The sequence below is a fragment of the Salvelinus sp. IW2-2015 genome, linkage group LG13 (genome assembly GCF_002910315.2).
Source record: "Salvelinus sp. IW2-2015 linkage group LG13, ASM291031v2, whole genome shotgun sequence".
NCBI lineage: Eukaryota > Metazoa > Chordata > Actinopteri > Salmoniformes > Salmonidae > Salvelinus > Salvelinus sp. IW2-2015.
In genome coordinates, this window is record NC_036853.1 from 20,851,368 (window position 1) to 20,867,062 (window position 15,695).

The 15,695-nt window shown below is 40.7% G+C and overlaps 1 protein-coding gene across 1 annotated transcript in view; it reads right to left on the minus strand.

Moving 5' to 3' along the window:
* Positions 1–15,695, minus strand: part of col7a1l (collagen type VII alpha 1-like) — a 103,406-nt gene that overhangs the window by 60,882 nt on the left and 26,829 nt on the right. Inside the window, 28 exon segments of the mRNA XM_070445989.1 lie at positions 1,151–1,195; positions 1,606–1,641; positions 2,412–2,460; positions 2,583–2,611; positions 2,726–2,763; positions 2,766–2,784; positions 2,981–3,055; positions 3,452–3,502; positions 3,936–3,961; positions 4,253–4,309; positions 4,312–4,329; positions 4,332–4,365; positions 4,593–4,669; positions 4,920–4,962; positions 5,700–5,726; positions 6,572–6,594; positions 6,597–6,651; positions 8,230–8,298; positions 8,511–8,537; positions 8,639–8,655; positions 9,785–9,863; positions 10,231–10,419; positions 10,918–10,941; positions 10,943–11,016; positions 11,019–11,064; positions 13,383–13,418; positions 13,420–13,502; positions 14,129–14,211. Coding sequence (XP_070302090.1) covers positions 1,151–1,195; positions 1,606–1,641; positions 2,412–2,460; positions 2,583–2,611; positions 2,726–2,763; positions 2,766–2,784; positions 2,981–3,055; positions 3,452–3,502; positions 3,936–3,961; positions 4,253–4,309; positions 4,312–4,329; positions 4,332–4,365; positions 4,593–4,669; positions 4,920–4,962; positions 5,700–5,726; positions 6,572–6,594; positions 6,597–6,651; positions 8,230–8,298; positions 8,511–8,537; positions 8,639–8,655; positions 9,785–9,863; positions 10,231–10,419; positions 10,918–10,941; positions 10,943–11,016; positions 11,019–11,064; positions 13,383–13,418; positions 13,420–13,502; positions 14,129–14,211 — 1,429 coding nt within the window.

Consider the following 15,695-nt stretch of genomic DNA (forward strand, 5'->3'; position numbering starts at 1 on the left):
ACTGTAATGAATTTCAGAAGGCACTGTATAATGGAAGTCAGAAGCACTGTATAATGGAAGTCAGAAGACACTGTATAATGGAAGTCAGAAGACACTGTATAATGGAAGTCAGAAGGCACTGTATAATGGAACTCGAAGGCACTGTATAATGGAAGTCAGAAGGCACTGTATAATGGAACTCAGAAGGCACTGTATAATGGAACTCAGAAGGCACTGTATAATAGAACTCATAAGCACTTATATGGAATCAGAAGGCACTGTATAATGGAACTCAGAAGGCACTGTATAATGGAACTCAGAAGGCACTGTATAATGGAAGTCAGAAGGCACTGTATAATGTAACTCAGAAGGCACTGTATAATGGAACTCAGACGGCACTGTATAATGGAACTCAACGGCACTGTATAATGGAACTCAGAAGGTCATAACTAAGATGATGATTTGAGATAATCCTCCTGTATTCATTATGCACATTGCAATTAGGTTGAATTAAAGCTCAGTGATTCAAGACCTTCTCAGATAAACCATTAGTCCTGACACACCCATAGCCGTGGGAGGTAGGGGTGCTGAGGGTTCTGCAGCACCCCCTGAAAAATCAGAATTTAAAAAAACATATTAATAATAATAATAAAAGTAGTGCACTGGGCCTTTACTAGTCGTCTATTAGCGGGCCGATGTAGCCCATGGCTGGACAGGTTGGAGGAGGATGGCTGCCCACTTCAATCTAATCAGCTGGGTTAATTTCCCTAAGGTAGACACACTCCTTCACACAGATAATATGTGGAGGGAGAGGGCAGTGACGAGGGAAGGGGAAGTGGGTTCACCTAACTAGTTGCAAACTTTCTCAATGAAAAGTTACAACACAAGCGRTTTGAAGGATAAAGAGAGGAAATTTGTAACCAGAGGATTAGTGAAGGGAGGGTAAGCCATAAAGGAAGACAGTCTGTAAAGCCCGACAGACTGTAAGTCAGGAGACTCGAGGCCGTCTTCAATAGGCACCGAAATGGAAGAAAAACTGAAACGGAGAGGGACTACCCGGACTTGTCCAGTAAGAAACACTACTTTTAGTTTTCTGTTTCTGCATGCCCAAATKAACACAGCCCAGGTTTGGTAGTGTGGTAATGATTCTGTAATGGCTGGTTATACTCACTGTCACTCCCTGTGTTCCCATAGGCCCCACCTCTCCTCGATCGCCCTGTAGGACACATAACCATAACATTACCACCACATTATCACCATGATCGTTATCTGATGAGCTACTCACACACATGACTGTAGAGTAAAAACATACTATCGTAGCAGGAGATATGATAACTGTTATGAGGTGGGCACTTGCACTTCATTGGCTTGTGCTCGGACTGGCGTACGCAAACAGATGCCCGGGCGCACACACACACACACACGGCATACACCCAAAGCCCTTTAATAATGGATCTGATCACATTCTAAGCCATACACAGCCCAGCGATTGACCTGGAGCTGAAATAAATAGATTTTCTCATTTAATCAGCTGATGAAACACCACTCTTATTAATTATTCAGAGAATATTTCAATATGAGGCGGCGTAATGAGCGGTAGAGCAAATCAGTGTGGATTTAACTGACCTTATCCCCTCGGATGCCTTTCACTCCCTTCTTCCCCTAAAGGAGGAGAGAAACAGCGGTGGAAAAAGTACTCAAACCTCAAACTTGATTAAAGCAAGATACCTTAATAGAATGACTCAAGTTGAAGTGAAAGTCACCCAGTAAAATACTACTTGAGTAAAAGTCTAAAAGTATTTGGTTTTAAATATACTTAAGTATCAAAGAAAGTAATGTTAAAATATACTAAGTATCAAAGAAATGTAATTGTTAAATATACTTAAGTATCAAAAGGAAAAATACGAATAATGGAAAATTCCTTATATTAAGCCAACCAGACGGCACAATTTCTTGTTTTTTAATTTACGGATAGCCAAGGTCACATTCCAACACTCAGACATCATTTAAAAACAAAGCATTTGTGTTTAGTGAGTCCGCCAGATCAGAGGCAGTAGGGATGACAAGGGATGTTCTCTTGATAAGTGTGCGAATTGGACAATTTTCTGTCCTCCAAAGCATCAAAATGTACCGAGTACTTTTGGGTGTCAGGGAAATGTATGGAGTAAAAAGTACATAATTTTCCTTAGGAATGTAGTGAAGTAAAAGTAAAAGTTGTAAAAAATATAAATACTAAAGTAAAGTACAGATACCCTGACTTACTTAAATAAAGTAGTACTTTAAAGTATTTTTTCTTAAGTACTTTACACCACTGGAGAGAAACCATCCAGCCGGAATAATTTAATTATGAAAGCCCGTATATAAAGTACATGATAATGGTCTCCACTTTTGTATGTGTATTCAATATAAACAAATAAAAAGTTGATGCATACCCGTAGTCCGACAACCCTTGTATCCTGAACACCAGCCTCTCCCTTAGAAAGGCAGAAAAGATGATACTTCAATGGTGTGAAAACTAGGTCCATACTGCAGTCCAACGGGTTTGCAGAATTCCTATGTGTTTGAGCTTCAAATCAAGTGTTAACATAATAAAGTACCTTTGGCCCTCAGGTCCTGATAGGCCTATATTTCCCTGCAAGACAAAGTTAAACCAATTATTAGCTAATACGTGACTAACAAACTACACAATTCAGGTGAAGCAATACACACAGTTCATGTTGATGAGTCCATGTATGAACTGTTGTACCTTCTCCCCTGACTCTCCACGAGGGCCCTGGACACGCGAACCCCGATCCCCTCCTCTCCCTGGGAAGAACAGCACAAATCACCAATCAGAATCCTATCATAACCGTAATCAGATCAACATGCAGTATGATACCCACGTAAACCAATAGTATTCAAATATGATATTCGCTGTGGCTTCTTTCAAATATACAGAGGAAACCACAAGATAATGTCCCTTCAGAGTATACTGTAAGTTCTTGATGAAGCACACTCTTACCTTATATCCCTTTTGACCTGGGAAGCCTGGAACACCATCAATTCCAATGGGACCAGGTAACCCTGCTTGGCCCTGGTTTGAGACAGACAACAAGGAAAGGAAGAAAGATTGAACAACACATGAACTAAAAGCCAATACTTAGAAATAGCAATGTGGTATTATAGTTTAATTACCACAAACTGAGCATAAAAAATAATCATCATTTGGTGGGTGCTTATATTTGTCCTATTTCAAAGTGTGTTTTTTTGCTTTTCCCAACTCTCCCTGAACACCATCGGAGAGTTGTTCACAGACAGTGTCTGAAATGATCAATGGCAACCCTGAGCAATTAGGGTTAAGTGCCTTGTCAAGATCACATTGACAGATTTTTCACCTTGTCGGCTTTGGAATCAAACAAGCGACCTTTCAGTTACTGGCCAACACTCTAATCGCTAGGCTGCTCGCTGCATAACAGAAACTAAACACTTACATCTTACCATGATCTCCTTTGTCTCCTTTGGCCCCTGCTTTCCCACGCAAACCCTTACAAACATCACAAAACACTAATGTTATTTCATTAATAACATACCAGCAAGGAAAAGAGGTTACATTTGGGTTTATCAAGTTATTGGGCAATATTAAATAATGTAGCATGAATAACTTGTATTAATTTATTTTGTATTATCCAGGTGAGTCCTGTCGAGACAGAAGCTCTTTTCAAGTAGCCCTGGCAAACGCAATACATGACCCAATACTAGTTTTGAAAAATCAACACCCATTTCTAGAATCGTCAGCAATGTGTGTTTAAAATGCATCAATAAAACTATAATCATAATCCTGGCAACATTGTTTTATTCATATCAACACCGTACCGATTTAGGTGAATTACATTGACTTAGCAAGCTCCATCTTCCCTTGACCCAAAGCAGTAACTATACTGTTGAAGAAAGAAAGGAGAAAGGAACCACCCACTCACTTTAGCACCTGCCTCCCATGTTCCCCCTGCAAGGGAAGAATAGAACATAAACACATCAAATCAATGTTGTGAAACCCATATCATTTAAGATTGTTAAGTGACCGGCCACAGAAGGTCAATGTGAAACACATTTTATCATATGAACTGGTTACAACGAGTCCTCAGGATGTATTTTATCCCCAATATTATTTCCATTGTGTGCTGACAACTTGATACTTGTAGCATGTATTTTTGAATGACACATCAACACACATAACATACAGTAAAAAATGATTATTTATGGATCATAAATAATAATAATAGTATGTAAGATCTACCCGCACTATCTATCTGTCTTACCTTAACAGATATCCCTGAGGACCCAGGTGAACCGACTGTCCAGGCAGGCCTGGTCAGAGACCCCTGGTACACCCGAAGCCCCTTGGGGTCCCTTTTATCAGAGCAGGATAGGACATTAAACAACAACCATATCATTTGTATTTCTTATTCAGAGGAAGCATGTAGTATCAATTATTTTTTGATGTTGAACGAACAAAACAAGTTATTTCAGTAATAAACATTTCCAAACCCTTTATGAAACATGTATAACCCTTTATAAGGCCTTTATAAAGCTTCATAAAACAAAGTTGTTTTAAGGTCTGTGTTGTGAAAACTCACTGATGATCCAGGCTCTCCCTTTCGTCCAGGAGCATAATGGCCGTCTCCTATGCCCCCTATGACATACCCAGGCTCCCCTGGCAGAGAGAGGTCAAAGGTCACATAATATCACCTTGTGGTGAACTCGTAGTATGATTATCTAAAAAATGAAGAAAAAAGAGAGCGACAAAGGGTTGGTATGAAGGCAGAAAGGTCTATAGGTAGAGTTCAAACTTAACACTTTAATCACTTGACCCTATTGGTTAGCAGTACATTATATTGCACAGAATCCTAACATTTCTTATAACATCTACTGCTTCTAGACTCATGTTGTTCGGTTGGACTTACCCTCTCCTCTCTGGCCTTTTGGACCAGTGATACCAGGAGGCCCCTGTGATTACAAAAATAACATTAAAATCGGAACATGACAGCGTTCACAATGACACACTAGATCACTGAAGAAGATCATAAAAGGATGACTGTAATGACATGATTAGGCCACCACCTGAAGCCACGGGAAATAAAGTTTTGAATAAAGATGGCTGAATGAATACACACTTGTTCATTGCTCACCAAAGCAAGCTAGTTTAATATTGCATGGTGTCAGAAATAAACGATAGTTTCACCGTTATGGAACCAATTCAACCCCCACAAACTTTGAGCCTTGAGGGAAACATCTCAGAAAACTGGACACGACAGATTCAACAGTTTAAGCTGTAGCTGTAAACTAGCAAGAAGGAAATAATACTGAGAAACTTAATTTCATGTGCCCACAGGTGTCAACATAATCATAGTATTATGGCAAACTGTCACTCAAAGTGCATGGCATCTATGATTAGTAACGACCTTTTTTTATTATAAATGATTAAAAGTGGAAAGAGTTGTAGAGAACACGTTGAAAACAGAGACACAGGCATTAAAGGTCTTATGAGTCATTCTGAAGAACAAGACCTAGGGTCTGCATCCTAAAAAGCACCMTATTCCCTATATACTGTAGWGCACTACTGTTGACCAGAGCCCTATAGGCCCTGGTCAAAAGTAGTGCACCAACTTGGGAATAGAGTTTGAGCTTATGGGTACACTACTAGACACTAATAAACATTGCCTCCATAAGCACATTGAACATACCAGATCACCTGTAACACCTTCTAAACCCTGAAACAGAGAGAACACTGGCATTGGAAACATCTCATTTACATAAGTGGCATAAGTTCAAATGTAGTTAATAAGCTGTGAGCAAAACTGTMATTTCAACCAGTTTTGCACACTGGAAAGCTTAAGCTTAATTACTAGAATAACTTTAATTGTTGGTGTCAGGCACACAGAAGCACCTTGAAAAATGTAAATCACACACACACAGTAACGGTGCATAACAGTCCAATACATCGTTAAAACAGGACCATTTTTAMATCAGCCCTATACACTGACTGTACAGAACATTAAGAACACCTGCTCTTCCATGACATAGACTAACCAAGTGAATCCAGGTTAAATCTATGATCCCTTATTGATGTCACTTGTTAAATCCACTTCAAATCAGTGTAGATGAAGGGGAGGAGACAGGTTAAAGAACGATTTTTAAGCCTTGAGACAATTGAGACATGGATTGTGTATATGTGCAATTCAGAGGGTGAATGGGCAAGACAAAAGATTTAAGTTCCTTTGAACGGGGTGTTGTAGTAGGTGCCAGGCACACCGGTTTGAATATGTCAAGAACTAACAAGTTGGCTGGGTTTTTCATGCTCAACAGTCCCGTGTGTATCAAGAATGGTCCACCACACAAAGGACATCCAGCCAACTTGCGACAACTGTGGGAGAGCATTGAGTAAGCATGGGCAAGCATCCCTGTGGAACGCGTTCGACACCTTGTCGGGTCCATTCCTGACTAATTGAGGCTGTTCTGATGGCAAAGGGGGTGCAACTCAATATTAGGAAGGTGTTCCTAATGTTTTGTACACTCAGAGTACAATAAGACTGTTTTCTTTCTTTGTTAGATTTACCCGTTGTCCGGCTGAGCCTGGGGTCCGGTTCGTCCTGGTCGTCCTGGAACCCGGGAGACACCATCTGTTCCAGGAAGTCCCTGTTAAATGAAAATACAGTCCGTGCCAAAGAAATACACTAGACAGACAGATTTGTTTTCCCTTTTTCTTTTCTGTTTGGCTTCTTTATCTGTTTTGATACTGCTATCATTGTTCCACTACAACACCTTCACGACATATGTCACTGAGAAAAACAATACAAATATTGACACACACAAAACACACATTACACAACCAAGAAGAAACGATTGAAAAAGGAGTACTGACCCAAATATAACATTTGATCTCTGTTTCTATGTGAAAGTCCAGTATCAATGAACGCTGAGGACACACTGAGATAATAGGTCATTGTATTGGTGTTGATTTGCTAACCTGGCGCTAAGCTGAGTGGAGGTGGAGGGTGTGTCCTGGGCCAGTTTCCCGAGCAATGCATTTAGTGTTGTCGCTGTGCATGTTTTAAACCCGACTGCACTCTGTCTTCTAACGACATGAAGTGCGAGAAATGTCACTTATAAGCATCGCCAGTGCTGCTTCCCAACGACTGAGAATCTACATCAGGACAGGAACGCGTTTCCCAAAACACCACGCATAAAAAACATTCGCTAAGTGAGTCTTGGAGCATGTGTCCGATACTGATAGGATGGAAAGAAAGGCAGCACTGCTCTCGGATCAGCTTTCTCCAATAAAATCTTACTTTAACATTAGAATTATTCCACAATACTGACAATGGATCAGCTCTCTAGAGCTATATTGTCACCCTAATGGCTGCTATTATTGAGGCAGCTTATTCTAATGCTTACCCTATAGTAATTACACTCATCACAGATTCCTTTTGGCACATATGTTCTTACACATCATGAAATATATATAAATTACAGACAGTGTAGCTTACAAATATAATCCATTAACTGAACATGACATGTAGTTAAATATTATTTAAATATTTAGGCCTACATTATGTAGCCTATAATACAGTCATCTATCAATTAATTTTAAATGTCTTTTTATCTGTCACTTCCCACTAGGCACAGACGTCTATTCAACATCTATTCCATGTTGGTTTAACGTCATTTCATTGAAATGATGTGAAAACAACGATGATTCAACCAGTGTGTGCTCAGAGGGTTGTTCAATTACAGACATCAGCAACTTTGTATTTCTAGTCAACTTTGTTCCAAAGTTATCGCTGATCACAGCTTGACTGTGTTTAGCAGAGATCTTCTGTGTATAAAACGGCTTATTAAAACACAATTATAGGACCAAACAAATATTTACGTGAAACTTGAATGCCTAACTGTCAGATGCTACAGAAGAAATAAATAGCAGCGATTCTGTCAACTGTCACCATCAATTCTGACACACGGCACTTTGATGGTACGTGCCTTTCATGTTTCATTGCATCAGCTACGGGGTCGTATTTATCCAGAAATAAAAAACAAACAAACATCAAACACACACAAACACACATGCACACGGCTGGGAGCAGCACAGGACCAGCCGCGGGGCAGTGATCTTCAGTTGTGGTGAAGTGCCTTGCTCAAGGGCACAGCACTCTACTGTATCAGTGTGTATAGATGATAGCTACATAGACAATGTATGATGAGAGAGTTACCACTTACTCTCTCTCCTTTCTCTCCTTTGGACTTGAGGCCAATTGACTCAAACATCGCAGTGTTTGGCTGGAGTCTCTGTAATCAAACAAATGTCATGGAATTATGGCAGATGAATGAATAAATGAATAAATAAATGACAATGAATGAATGACAATGAATGGCTCGATGGCTGGATAATTGATGAATGACTGAATGAATGGATGACTGAATGAATGGTTGGATGAATAGATGAATGGATGGATAAATGAATGACTTAATGAATGAATTAAATTGTGGTGTAGAACAACCAGTCCACCATTACCAGAGCCACCTCCCTGTGAGTAACAGACAGAGAAAAAGAGACAAGGTAAACATAAAGTCCAAATATCTCATTTAAATCACCAAGTTAGAAGTAACTAAATATAACTGTACTCACCTTTTCACCTTTCTGCCCTTTGAAAGTGAATCAGAAAGGAGAAAAGAGATTAATCTATTAATCAAATAAAGGTCAGTCCATGTTTCCAAATGAAAGTGGGTCAAAGGTCAGCTAAAGAAGGAGCCCAGTGGGCAATGACGTCATTACAAGAACTGGTCGGAATCACGTCATTGCCAGAACTAGTCGGAATCGTTACGTCATTACAGAACTGGTCGGAATGACGTCATTACAAGAACTGGTCGGAATGACGTATTACAAGAAACTGTCGGTCGTAGGATGTCGTCATTACAAGGAACTGGTCGGAATGACGTCATTCACAGGAACTGGTCGGAATGACGTCATTACAGGAACTGGTCGGAATATGGACGTCATTAGCCAGAACTGGTCGAGAATGACGCTCATTACAGGAACTGGTCGGAATGACGTCATTACCAAGAACTGGTCGGAATGACGTCATTACAAGAACTGGTCAGGCGAATGACAGCATTGCCAGAACTGGTCGAATGAACGTCATTACAGAACTGGTCAGAATGACGGTATTAGCAGACTGGTCGGGATTTAGTGGACGGCAGCTCAGACTGGCGGTTATATGTACGGCTAACAAATGTGTATTATCTGTGTTTCGGTTTAATTTGTACTTTGTGTTTTCTTTATTTAACATATGAACGTTGGTTGGAATGACGGCATTGCATGAACTGGCGGAAGAGCTATTAATCAATGACTGGTCGGAATGACGGCATTACACGAACTGGTCGGATGAAGTCATTTACAAGAACTGGTCGGATGACGTAATTACAAGAACTGGTCGGAATGACGGCATTAGCAGAGATGGTCGGAATGACGGCAATGCCAGAACTGGTCGGAATGACGGCATTACAAGAACTGGTTGGAATGACGGCATTGCCAGAACTGGTTGGGAATGACGTCATTAGCAGAACTGGTTGCTGGGAAGGAACAAACCATATATGTAGAATATATTAGATTTCTATTGGACAAACTGGGATACGTGATGCTGACACAAATGATGAAAAAGGCAATGATGATGATGATAATAGTAATGTTGATGATAACAGTAATGATGATGATGATGATAATAGTAATGTTGATGATAACAGTAATGATGATGATGACTAAGAGAAGGACGTACCTTGCACTGTAAGGGGCAGGGGCCCTGGGGTTTGGTCAGCTCATCAGGGTCATCAGTTGGAGTGTCCAGCTGGGCAGACTAATAAAAGATGTCAAACARATTGATGTTGACCTTATTATATGACCTTGAATCAGAGGCTATAGGTCATTATTAATTCAATCCTKATTTCTACCTCGAGAACATTCTACTTCCAGCTGGAGGGRGAGAGCAGCCCACTCCAACACACAGCRGAGTTTCACATCTCTGTKATAATTGGCTGCTTGCCAACATTCCACACTTCATACTTAACTCACTATGATCCCAGCTAAGGAGACATATTGAGCAGATATTATCAGCAAGCTAGAATGTTTTAAAACAAGCATGTTGTTCCAAAAAGTCCTGATGTAGTTAGTACCTTTCATTTCAAATGATATATTAGTTTCATTCAGACGTGTGTATTCTGTACCTCGTCGTGTTGTCTGAACTCGGAGAGCAGCGCCTCGCTGCAGATGTTGCTGATGAACTCTCTCTCTATGGAGGAGAAGTCATCAAAGTCCCTGGCGTAGAAGATGTTCTGGTAGCTGGCTGGATACGCTATCTTCTTCAGCTCATCCATGTCTGCATTGGCCACCCCGATGGCCAGCACACTCACACCTGAGAGTGGAGTCAATATCAGAGAAGAACGTGAAAATACATTATATAATGTTATACAAAGCAGTATTCAGCAATATGCAAAGTCAAAGGCTTCTGACAAGGACCCGTTACTGGATATCACTACATGTATCAAAGACAGGTGAGATATGCCTGTGTAGAMGAATCTGTGTTAAACAGATGTTTTCAGGAACTTGCGTGTCAGTAGCAACGGCTCCTAATCAACAAGAACAAAATGGCTACAATCCTTAGACGTCCCAAGACARTGACCACGGTTTTGACTAGATGGTATACAGCTACGAACGGAAGTCACTTTTCGTAGCAGGTTAGGAGAATTAACGTAGCAGGTTAGGTTAAGGTTAGGAAAAGGGTTAGGGTTAGGGTTAGATGAATGCACTCCTAGCCTGCTATGAAAAGTCACTTCTGTCCGTAGCTGTTTACCATCTAGCCACAACCTTTGACCCAGTATGTAGAGTATGAGCACTGATATCTGAACTGACCCATAAGCCTGTGCGATCCTGGAGGGTTTGCTCCACATCGTCCACGGCCCGGCCGTCTGTCAGCAACACCAAGACATGGGACACCTCCTGCCTCATCCCAGAGACTCCTGGAACAGCTCCTTCAGAACGTAGCTCATCCCCTTCCCTGTGGAACAACAATACATTCACTGGCAATATCACTGTCAATATGTACACACACACCAGTGGAGGCTTCTCACAGGAGGAAAGAGAGGACCAACCCTAAGAATTTCATTTTTTTTTTAAATAGTGAAACATTTAAAGTTATAATTTTTAGATAAAACTATACTAAATATTTCACATCACCAAATAATTTATTAAAACACACTGTTTTGCAATGAAGGTCTACAGTAGCCTCAACAGCACTCTGTAGGGTAGCACCATGGTGTAGCCGGAAGCTGCTAGTTTCTGTCCTCCTCTGGGTACATTGACTTCAATACAAAACCTAGGAGGTTCATGGTTCTAACCCCTCTCATAGGAATTATGACAACTTCCGGAGAACGTCCTCCAACCTATCAGAGCTCTTGCAGCATGAACTGACATGTTGTCCACCCAATCAAAGGATCAGAGAATTAATCTAGTACTGAAAGCATAAGCTACAGCTAGCTAGCACTGCAGTGCATAAAATATGGTGAGTTAGTTGACTCAAAAAGAGAGACAGACAATAGCTGAACAGTTTTTAACAAATTAATCCAAATTAAGGAGAAGCTAGAGAGAGAGAGAGAGAGAGAGAGAGAGGAAAGCTAGCTATATTTCATAGTATATATTTTTTCACTTTCACTTAGCTAGCATTGATGCAACAAGCTAGTCAAGCAAACACCCGGCTCAAACAGAGAGGAAGGGATGGGGAGGTATCTGACTATCGCTATCCAACACCGGAACTCTTCCAAGTCAAGTTAAGCTTTGTTGTTTTATAATGTATTGCCACCGGGGGCCCGCCAGTGCAACTCCTAAACTGCTTGCTACTGACTGTACACTGTACTGTATGATTGTAGCATGTTTACTACCGCATTAGTTCTAGTAGCTTGTTGACTATGACGTGGCAATGATATAGGCTGTATGACTTGGAAATGTTTTTTCACCTGGTCACAGATAGTCCACAAGTGAAGGGAAAGGTAAGAGGAAGAGAGCACGTAGATAGATGTGAGAAGGAATTACATATACAATGACAGTTTGTAGGTGGCTGCTATGAAAGAGAACTGTGTTTGTGTGTGATCAGGGGTGTATCATTGTCTGATTCTGTTAAACATTTCTTAAACAAAAGCAAATGTAACAAAAAGGGGATAATATAAACTGAATTTGTCCAATAGAAACTCTATTTTGCAACTGTTGGACTAATGATTACACTGTAGATAAGCTAGATGCAGGCAAGAGTGTGCAAGGCGGTATTGAATGTGTCACTGTCAGTCTGTGTGGTCACTGTCTGTCACCTCAAATCTTTCACTCGACCTGTGTGCACCTACGTTGTAAACTTTCATTCATAGGCTGGGTTGTAGCAACCTCATGATGGGTACAGGGAAAATTTTACTATCATGTAGTAGCCTAAACCTATTGATGTTACATTGAGCTGGGTGAACGGAATATGAAAGACAGTCATCCAATATGCTGTAATAGAAATAAGGCCATGTTCATAATTATTATCCCCCTCATCTTAAAAGGCACCGACGCCACTGACACATCACACACACACACACACACACACACACACACACACACACACACACACACACCACAGAGACTTGCTCGCAGGCCTTACGCAGGTACAATATAGAGAATCAATGTGTATTGAAAGTGAATAGGCATGGAAGGTGTGTCACAATTTCAAAATGCAAACACAACTGGAGACAACTTGGCATTTTTGGAGACAGGCGTTTGACAAGACAGGGCTACGGTAGCAGCAAAAGAGGGTAAAACGGTTGCTATCCAGCTGTACACAACTTCAGCTGGCTAGCTAAACATCTTGGCTAACTGTGGGGCGGAACAGCACCGGACTACCGCATTTGGGACCCGGGGCACCAACCTCCATAAAGCTATGAGAAAATGCTGGAGTTTTAAAGAAAATCTACACTTCTTGCATGGATCAGAGAGAAAATGGCTGTTTTATAGCTCATCTCATGCTATTGTTCACTTTTTGCCATGAGGTTGAGAGAACATTTAGCAGTTTAAAGCTATTTCCTGCATTCTACACATTTTGCTATCATATGCTATCTGGGGGCACCCGACCTCCAGGGATACATGCCCTGTTTGCCCATTAGGTAATCCAGCCTGGGCGAAACAGTTCACTTATTAACAGTTAATTAGTTATGCAAATACAAGCTGTCTCCAAAAGGCAAGGCAAGTTTACTTTCGACATTTGTGAGGTCTCCACTTTCAAAGCTTCTAGACATCTATCATTTTTCTACGCAGGACAGAATATCAGTGTGTATGTGTGTACGTGTGCGTACCTGTTTTTGGTGTTGCCTCCTCCATAGCGTACTCCTCTCATCAGCCTTTAGTCAAGAGTTCCTGTTCTTGTGATCATTCAGTTTGAACTCTATCCTTGGTTCATCACTGTAGTGCACCACTGCTACTGAGGGGAGAGACGCGACATGTCCAGGGACAATCACCTACAGTACCAGTCAAAAGTTTTGAACACACCTACCCATTCAAGGGTTTTTCTTTTTTTTTATTACTATTTTCTACATTGTTAGCAATAATAGTGAAGACATCAAAACTATGAAATACACATGGAATCCATGTAGTAACCAAAAAGTGTTAAACAAATCAAAATATATTTTACATATGAGATTTTTTCAAAGCAGCCACCCTTTGCCTTGATGTACAGCTTTGCACACTCTTGGCATCAACCGCTTCATGAGGAATGCTTTTACAACAGTCTTGAAGGAGTTCCCACATATTTGCTGAGCACTTGTTGGCTGCTTTTCTTCACTCTGCGGTCCAACTCATCCCAAACCATCTCAACTGGGTTGAGGTTGGGTGATTGTGGGAGGCCAAGTCATCTGATACAGCACTCCATGACTCTCCTTCTTGGTCAAATAGCCCTTACACAGCTTGGATGGGTGTGTTTTTGGTCATTGTCCTGTTGAAAAACAAATGATAGTCCACTAAGGCAACCACGATGGGATGGTGTATGGCTGCAGAATGCTGTGGTAGCCATGCTGGTTAAGTGTGCCTTGATTCTAATAAACCACTGACAGTTGTCAACAGCATAGCACCCCCACACCATCACACCTCTTTTCCATGCTTCACGGTGGGAACCACACATTCGTTCACCTACTCTGTGTCCCACAAAGACATGGTGGGTTGGAAACCAAGATCTCAAATTTGGACTCATCAGACCAAAGGACAGATTTCCACCAGTCTAATGTCCATTGCTGTGTTTCCTTGGCCAAGCAAGTCTCTTCTTATTTTTGGTGTCCTTTAGCAGTGGTTCTTTTGCAGCAATTCGACCATGAAGGTCAGATTCACACAGTCTTCTCTGAACAGTTGTATTGAGATGTGCCTGTTACTTGAACTCTGTGAAGCATTTATATTGGGCTGCAATTGAGATCCAGTTAACTCTAATGAATGGTATCCTTTGCAGGTCAGAGGTAACTCTGGTATTCTCTTTTCCTGTGGCGTCCTCATGAGAGCCAGTTTCATCATAGCGCTTGATGGTTTTTGAGATTGCACTTGAAGAAATCGTTCAAAGTTCTTGAAATTTCCATATTGACTGAACGCCATGTCTTTAAAGTAATGATGGACTGTCATTTCTCTTTGCTTATTTGAGCTTGTTCTTGCCATAATATGGACTTGGTCTTTTTTTACCAATGGGCTATCTTCTGTAATACCTCCCTACCTTATCACAACACAACTGATTGGCTCAAACACCTAAGAAGGAAAGAAATTCCACAAAATGTACTTTTAACAAGGCACACTTGTTAATTGAAATGCATACAGGTGACTACCTCATGAAGCTAGTTGAGAGATGCCAAGAGTGTGCAAAGCTGTCATCAAGGCAAAGCGTTTACTTGATCTCAATATGAAATATATTTTGTTTAACAATTTTTATGGTTACTACATGATTTATGTGTTATTTCATAGTTTTGACATCTTCACTATTATACATTCGATGTAGAAAATAGTAAAAAAAGAAAAACCCTTGAATGAGAAGTGTGTCAAAACTTTTGGACTGGTACTGTACATTCAATAACAAAGTAATCTTATCATAACATGTATCATTCCCCTTCATATTGCCTATATAAAAATAAAGTTGTATGAAATACGCAAGAGGCAATAACAGAATGCTGTTTACACAGATACATTAGGGTACATACTTGGGCGAACTGAAAAAGGAGATGATTGCAAATGTCCTGTGCTTTTAGGTTTCAGTCTTTTAACATATTGAATCTAAACGTTGTCAGAAGTTTGCACAACAACTCAGACCTTAGATCCTAAAAGAACAAAGCCAAGGTGAGGGTGACGAGGACATTAAACCCATAAAAGAAGCAAGCCAAGGTGAGGGTGACGCAGGACATTAACCCTAAAAGAACAAGCCAAGGTGAGGGTGGAACGAGCGACATTAACCCCTAAAAGCACAAGCCAAGGTGAGGGTGACCAGGGAACATTAACCCCTAAAAGAACAAGCCAAGGTGAGGGTGAACAGGACATTTAACCCCTAAAAGAACAAGCCAAGGTGAGGGTGACCAGGAATTAACCCTAAAAGAGCAGTAGGATGACAAATTAACTAAAGACACAAGGTGAGGGTGACAGGACATTAACC